The sequence below is a fragment of the Acyrthosiphon pisum genome, chromosome X (assembly GCF_005508785.2).
Source record: "Acyrthosiphon pisum isolate AL4f chromosome X, pea_aphid_22Mar2018_4r6ur, whole genome shotgun sequence".
Taxonomy (NCBI): Eukaryota; Metazoa; Arthropoda; class Insecta; order Hemiptera; family Aphididae; genus Acyrthosiphon; species Acyrthosiphon pisum.
The window spans coordinates 117,708,719-117,717,457 of NC_042493.1; the positions used below are offsets into that span (position 1 = coordinate 117,708,719).

At 29.5% G+C, this 8,739-nt stretch overlaps 1 protein-coding gene across 1 annotated transcript in view; it reads right to left on the reverse strand.

Annotated features, from left to right (window-relative positions):
- LOC103310874 (kelch-like protein 2) overlaps positions 1–6,868 on the reverse strand; it is a 15,452-nt gene extending 8,584 nt beyond the window's left edge. Inside the window, exons 1-3 of the mRNA XM_029485454.1 lie at positions 6,852–6,868; positions 6,666–6,788; positions 6,476–6,564 (exon numbers count right to left, since the gene is read on the reverse strand). Of these exons, the coding sequence (XP_029341314.1) occupies positions 6,476–6,564; positions 6,666–6,788; positions 6,852–6,868 (229 nt within the window). The remainder of the gene's footprint in view (positions 1–6,475; positions 6,565–6,665; positions 6,789–6,851) is intronic.
- Between the last annotated feature and the right edge of the window lie 1,871 nt (positions 6,869–8,739).

The following is an 8,739-nucleotide window of genomic DNA, read 5'->3' on the forward strand; positions in this document are numbered from 1 at the left end:
CGTCGGTGGAACTCATAGGCTTTGTACACGCAACGGCAAATGAATGCCGAGGATTTATGTGGGGAGAAAAGAAATAAAATAAGAATAAAGTTCGGCTATTATACAATATAATAAGTTAACATGAGAGTGACATTTTGCATCATCGTAAGATAATAAATTTGGCACATGGCAAATATAAAATAATATAATCGGACTGGCACATGGCAAATATAAAATAATATAACAAATGTATCGTTTTTTCTGGTTAAATAAAATTTACGGCACGTTTTTCCCGGCCCACGGGAGGCGACACACCATATTACTCATGGTGTGCCCTCGCAGGGTTACCGGGAAAAAGTGCTTTGGCTTTTACTAGTCGGAAAACCATTCTGTGGTAGAACATATTAAGGGGACCCGCGTCTTGCGACGCCTCCTCTGGCACACAGATTATACAAACACGAGTTTTGCATAATCTGCGGCCTACGTGCTTGTGTGGGGGGGGGGGGACAGGGGAAACAAAATAACATATTACGACTCTGACGCTGGGCTGCATGGTTGACGTCGACTGGGTCAGCTGTTGGCCGCCGCCCGGGCCCTCGTGGTTTGCTTAGCCCATCATGACGATCCGTTGTTGGTCTGTATGAATGAGGATGACATTTATTACGTAGTCGTCAAAGTTGGTTAGTGTCTGCAACCACTAGTTGGAAAAAGTTGACGGTGACAGCGTGTACGTTGTGACCAGGCGGTTCGAGAGCCGTTGACCGCGTAAGGTGGAGACGACCAGAGCCGTTGAAGGCAAAAAATTGAGTGTAAAGATGACGATCCGGCTTGGCCCGCGACGGAGCTTTTCGGTGTTGTTGAGTAGTGGGGTAGGTCAGTGTCGTGTAATAGAGGGAATTGTTACAATAATCAGGCTTTGTGACAGTTTGCTCCGCTGGTGTCGTGCCCGACGTAGGCGCCGACGGCATTGGCGGCCGTGAGCAACGACGTGTAGGTACCGGTCACTGCGGTTTGCGGGGGTTGGGGGACAGTTGTTACATAATACTGCGGTTATTCCTGCATTGGCGTGCGATAATCATAACGATATAATAATAAGATACGCTCGTGAATAATAATATGGGTACAGGTATGTTTGTTGTATTTAATAATAATAAGGCAAAAAATGCTGTGACGTTACACTGTATACACAATTTCTTCCAGAAGGAGTGTTTCAATTTCAACATATAGTACCTACCTTATCTTTTAGCAAATTGGATCAAGATGGTACTTTAAAGACGTCATTTTTCGATTTTCTCAATAATTATTTAATGTCACGGGAAAAACCACCGGAAAATTACGAAAAAAACGCTAAAAATGGGATTTTAATTTCCAACGATTTGATTATCACCATAGAAACGAATAAAAAATTATAATATTTTAATATTAATTCAACTAATAAATGATAACAAAATAGTTCTTAGGATAATAGTCCTTATATATGGTTTTAGAAAAATATAAACTGTATGTAATATTATATGTAGGTAGTATTAATTGTTATACTTCAATAATTTTTACAACTTATTTATATTGATAGATCATTACTAATTACTAACATTTTCAGATCATCTAAGCCCCCAAATTTACTTAACCTAGGGCATAAAAATATAAATTAATTTCAGTACCTTGACTCTAACTATCGTAGCTATTTTCAATATTGTTTCTGATCGAGTTTCAATTAAGAATTTAATAACGACATAATATATTTCTGAATTATTTCAATAGGTATCAACCATATTATAATATGGTGCTCAAATTATCATTCGATCAAACTTGGCAACGTTTGAAAAAAAATAAAATTTCGAGCGTTCTCAAGCGTGTTACCAAAAATTCTGTTCTTAATCGTATTTTACCGGTATACAATATTAAAATTATCACACTCGGTTTGCGCGCGAAGGACAAGTGTGTCGGGTAAAAGTGTCTCTCCCCATCCGACGCCTCTTCGAACGTGGTCGCGGGTCGCGAGCCGTAGACGTTGGTATGGCGGGCGAGGGTATGGGTGGGTATGGTGTGGCGTGGAATGAGTGAAAATAATTTTACATAAGAAAACTAATATAATATATTATATTCTATTTAATATTTTTTTCTTTTTAATTCCAAATTCTGACAATAATTTACTGTGTTTTTTATGTCCCTTGGTTTGTTATTATTTTGATGCCAGTTCAATATACTATAATTCCAATCAATTTCAGTAAATTCATAATATTTTGTTTCAAATAATATTATATAACTTTAGCGATCACGGTTCACAAATATTAATACACATAACTCACTTTTAGAAACCTCTACTTTTTCACGTCCCGGCCGGTATTCAATAGACATATGTACCGTATTCTACTGGTGGTGTCCCGACGAAATTGTGAGGAATATAATATAAAAGAACATTTGTGGACGAAGACCGAATAAAGTTTCCGTAAAGAAAACCGTTTGACCCAGAAGTCGCACGGCCAACAAGAAGATCGATTAGCTGCGAGTCCGACACTTGTTAATATAATAATAATAATTATTATTATTATTATTATCATCATCACACGATTTATAATCGAACTCGTCGCAGTGCCGTCTTCAAACATTGTTGCGGTTACGCTATTATAATAATATATTATATTAGTATTAATGTATTATAGGTACTGTGCGCGGTAAGATTTTTACAATCCGTCGTAAATCAATACGAAAACTAATTTTGAACGGTTCGAAATCGAAGAGGTGGCCCGTGAAATATATAGGTACGCTCGAATTATACGACTATATACGTTATAGTAAGCGCGGATTGCAAAACGGTTTTTCGTGTATATGCAGTGAGAGAAAACGGGTTGCACACAAAAGTCATTCGATTATATTATTATTATTACTATTATAATAAATATATAAATGAATCCGTTTAATTATCGCTCCGGGGCCACACTATATAACAAGCCATTCACCACACCATATTTTTTTCTCACGAAATGAAATATTTTCAATTGTGGGACGATGCCACGCCGGTCATTCGTTCCGAATGCGTATCACTAAACGATTGTTAAATACACCACTGATAATTAATATATATCTGTAGTCCTGTAGTATACAATCATATTATTATTGTTATAATATAATTCACATGACACGAACTTAAACTAAGAGGATATAAAAATAACGACATTGTCGTCGTGTGTGTATGTCAACAGCTGTTCCATCAAATATAGTTAGTAATAATGATATAATATTATAATAAATAATACTAAACTAATAAAATGCTATATTGAGCTAGATATTTCAGATATATTTTTTTTAAACTAAATAAGCTTTTCTTTTTGAAAGTGTTTGTACTACGTGGACAATATTCCTCTTTATATTATTATTTTAGATAATCAAACACAAAAAAAAAAAAACGTAAAATCAAACAGATTTATTAGTTTTATTTATGTGAAAAAATTATTATCATAAATCTTAAAGTAAAGAATTAGTAGTAGAAGTAAAAAAAAAGAATTTTGGAAAAAACGGCATTGTTTAATAAACGCGTGTATACAACCATACTAATATCTTTTAAATATAATATATAAAAATACATTATTTTAAATTAATATATCATTTTATAAATGTTAAGAATATTTATTTTATAATCTCAAAACTACAGTAAACATGGATTTTTATCCTTATAATTAGGGCTGTGAATTTTTTTTTTGATGCTAGTAAAACGTAGCTTTGTAATTGCATATTTTTGAATTATGTACACACAAATCCATTTATGAAACTTTTATTTTGCAATTTTAGGTCATATTTTCCTTATTTTTAATCACATTCCGTCAATTTCAAAACATTTTTTTTTTTTTTTTTGTGTACAGGCTGTTTTTCGTCAATAAAATAAGGCAATTGCTAGATAACTCGATAAGTTTGTGGCATATCGTAAATCAGTCATGAATTTCCAGATTATGTTGGTTGATTAATAACTTAAATATGTAATTTTTATTATTATTTTTTTTATTAAATAAATTCATTTTTATGCATTAAAATTTTTATGCAAAATGTAATTTACTAATATCCTTTAAATATCAATATCAATTTAAAAATGTTATAAATTAAATACTATATTTTAAGTAGATATTCAATTTTTTGAATTTTTTAATGCATTTTTGTAAGGTTTTTTAGCGCATTAAATCCACAGTCCTGCTAATAATATATTCTCTCATTATTAATTGATAAGCTGTTTAGAAACATAATGTTAGATAATTTGCATAATTTGCATAATGCTATACCTATGTTTCTTAAAATCATAGGTATCATAATTTTATTGATATAAAACATTTGGTTGTACTTGCTAAGTTTATGTCGAACTTTAAACAGATATGCTTTAATCTAACCAAAATATATCGAGAAAAAAATCGTGGTTTTAGTTGATTAGATATCTTAGTAATTCTCCTTACTTTTATGCAATGATTTTGTACCTATATATTTTCACATCTAATAAATTGAAAAATAATTTTATTTACATTTTAGTTGATGAGACCACTGATGCACGGGGTTTATACATCGCTAATTTACTTGCAGGTGTTCAAACAAGGATTATGTAGGGCGGCCTTATCTTTTGGCATCCAAACAATTAAACAAAACGAATAACGAAACTATTACTCAATTTATAAACAACTCATTAAAATTATTATGGACCGATGTAGGCATGGAAAGACGCGTATTATTCTTATTGACAGACGCTGCTCCATATATGGTAAAAGCAGGGAAATCGTTGAAATTGTTTTATTCTAATATGGTACATATGACTTGTATTGCACATGCTTGTAATCTTATTGCTGAAAAAGTTCGCGAATTATTTCCAAATATTAATATTTTAATCAATAATGGTAAAAAATATTTTTAAAATCACCGAGCAGAATATTTCAATTTTTAGAGTCAAAACGGAAAATATACCTTTACCTCCCGTTCCGGTAATAACAAGGTGGGGAAAATGGATAGTCGCTGCTTTATATTACGTGGAACATTTTATAAAATACTAAAAGGTTAAGTTAGGTTAGGTTTTATTTAAGGAAAAGCTCGCAGAAGACGAATTAATGCGTCATATTGTACTCGATATTATTAAAGATAGATCTATTTTGAATGAATTAACATTTATATCAACTCATTTATCATTTTTAGTTGAAATAATTAAAAAACTAGGAACACAAATATGCTTTTATCTGAATGTTTTTGTTTAATAAGTGAATTAGAAGAAAAAATAAACATAATAAAAAATAAAAATAAAATATTTTCTCCAAAAACGAGGGCTTAAAAATATTACGTAAAATTAACAAAGTATTATTAGGGGAAACGGAAGCAGTTGAACAAGGTGAAAACTATCAAGACCCAAATATATTAAGCTCTTTCAAATTTGCCCCGATAACGTCAGTGGATTGTAAACGATAATTTTCTATATATAAACATTTACTATCAGATTGACAGCTTAGTTTTACCAAGGATAAACTTGAGCACCATTTAATTATTCATTTTAACAATAAAGAATACAAATTAAAAACACATTATATTATATTATATTTATATAATTATTATATTACATTTTATTATATTATTTTTATTATTTTATATTTTTTTCATATACTTAATATAACTTTGAATTTTGTAAATGCATATTTGTTGCATATATTAATAATTTTTACTGCATATTTTATGATTTTTATTGCACATTTGTTGCATATTTTAATGATTTTTACTGCATATTAAATGGCATATTTTGATACTTTTTATTGCATATAAATTCGGGCTCTACAATGAACATTATTACCTGCAGTGCGCATTTAAAGACGTACTCGGAATAATGTCAATAAGTCGTTCACAGCGGGACCTGTCAGGTTAGGTTATGGATTGCGTCGTTTCAACGAGTATTTATGTCGTGTAGGTATTCCCTCACAATAATTTGATATTCAATAAGATAATACATAGGTTTATAATGTATATTGTATATTATATTATATAGCATTGGTTTCTACCAGTTTTTTTTACAGATCCGTCAGATACCAATTACCTATACGAGTGCATCTCGACAATACGATGGAAATAAATATTAATGACAAAATAGTGTGAGAACCATATTTTTATTTTATTTAAGAAACCGATGTAGAATAATATAACAAAAACGCTATAATTACTAACGGGTTTTGATTTTTTACGTTTTATATTGAAATTAAATTACCTATGTTTGGGTATTAGTACGTATTAAACGGATTTCTCGGGATTTACTGTTAGTGTGACGTGTGTCTAAAGTAAAATAAAAACCATTTTTAAGGTTTTTTAGAAGATATTAGAATGTATTTAACTATAATCTTTTTGTCTATCTTATTTTTTAAACTTTTAAGAACCATTCACTCTAGTTATACAATATAATAATATAGTATTTAAAGATTAGATGAGCCGAGTAAATGAACCGTACAATGTTGCAATACATATTATTTTTTACCATTTGTTCAGTATTTACGATCGTGAACATTGTCGAACTGGCTTGAAAAGGCCCAGTCCGCGTTTTGGAAAAAAAGGCCCCCAACAGGCAAATGGCAAATGTTTTGACTAGTCCAGAAAAAAAATTAATTTAAAATTTTAATATTAAAGATATATGAGGTAAAACAAAATTAAACACTACATAATATTATAACATACGAATAACTTACCAAATCAATATCCTTGATGGTTCTGTTGAACTTTTAGCAATAGTTTTCACAACAATTTCTTTATCAACAACATCTCTTTCAATATTTATCAATAAATTATCATTAACAGAGTTTCCATAATATCTTGAGAAATTAATGATTTTAGTTTAGTTTTAATGTTTTTAACTTTGGAAAGTATACGTTCACATGTAACTTGTGTACATGGTAACGTCAAAACAAATTTATATGCTAAGTATATATAATATTATAAAAGCCTGATTGTTTAACGATATCGTTCAAGATATAAAAATCACATCTTAAACAATTACGAATTGTTACACGTATTGTATTACACACTGTTGTCAATATATAGTTCTGGTTCAGAGTTGGATTCATTGTCATAAGATAGATTATATTTTGAAAATGTATCATTAAATTGTTTAGTTATGGAATCATATTATATTGCAAATTGTCGTAGTTCAAAAGTTAAATACACTTAAGTACACTTATTTTTGTTAATTCAACAAGTTTTATTAGTGAGTATTAAAGTAAACAATTTTAAATAGTTTTTAATTTTTTAGGGTCTAAGTTAGTACAAACTGAGTAATTATGAATTGTTAACAAAATATCTTGTTTCCGTACTATTTAAGATTATATCAAGTATATTATAGTTATATGTTTACACTTTAAATGTAATAATCATTGGCGCAAATAGGTGGGGGCTTGGGGGGACCTAGTCCCCCACATTTCTGCCAAGTCCCCCCAGTTCAAAAGTAAGTAATTAGTACAGAGCATATATAATTTTTAGAAAATATTATAGGAGGGGCTTTAGTCCCCCCAAAATAATTAGTCTATTTGCGCCTATGGTAATAATTCAGTTACAATCAGTGATAATGCGAATACCAAGTCTTACCTCAGAATATAACATTATTGAGAACTTTTTAAGATTGTAAACAAAAATACGTTTCCTGATTTGAAAAAAAAAAAATGTTTATTTTATATTGTTATTTACTCTAAACAAATAATAATAATATTAATAGGAACAAAATCAGGGGCCGCCAATAACCATAATTAAGCTGGGACCCCGTCCGCAATATTGCGAAGATTCTTCAATGACAGTAGATACAACATTTTTATGTAGTTAATTAGGTACCTAGTTATAACTTATAAGTAGATATGTAGCAGACTTAATGGTTTTTAAATAATTTTATCTTATAAACTATTAGGTATATGTTTTGTTATATACTTTAATATAATAATATATAAATAAAAAAAATACAGTCGGATGGATATAGGACGATTTAAAAGATTCCATTCGAATTTCAAAAAAAAAAAAAAAAAAGGATGGTAAGTGGATGTCGCTCTGCTGAAGAGTAGATTACAAGTGGGTCACTGTATAATGGATGGTATTAAATTTGAATTCAATGATATAATATCATTGTATAAGAAAAACGATTCTGTATTAAAAAAAAATTGACCTATAATAGGTATACCTATAATAAATTCCAAATTAATCATATCACAATATTCATTAGGTATTTAATATCGTGTTATATATATATATACCCATTAGGTAACGCGTTATACATCAACAACAATCCGTGATACTATCATAGATATATAATAGTATACTTTAGAAGTTTCATGTACCCACGAATAATATTATACAATCGTAACAAAATAACTAAAATAGTTATTCTAGGTATTTTAATATGTAATTTCGTCCAAATTTGAACTTAAAATGATTATAAAAATAAACTGTGCTTATGTGTTTTTAGATTTTTTGGTAACAGAATAAACTACTTACGTGGAATCTTATTTTAAATTTTCAATCCTTAGTATATAAAAGTTGACCATTTTATAAATTTTTAAATACAAAATAATTACTCAAATTAAAATTTGATAAATGTTGTCAAAATTCGATCTTTAAATGCTTATAAAAAAAATTGTGCCTATGTATTTTTAATATTTTTCAACTGCTATTGTAACAATATATCACGAACCTTGCATTAAATTTTCACGCTTTTTTACCAAACAAACAAATTTTATTGATATTTATAGAAAAAAAAACTAAACAAATTGAAAACTGACAGTG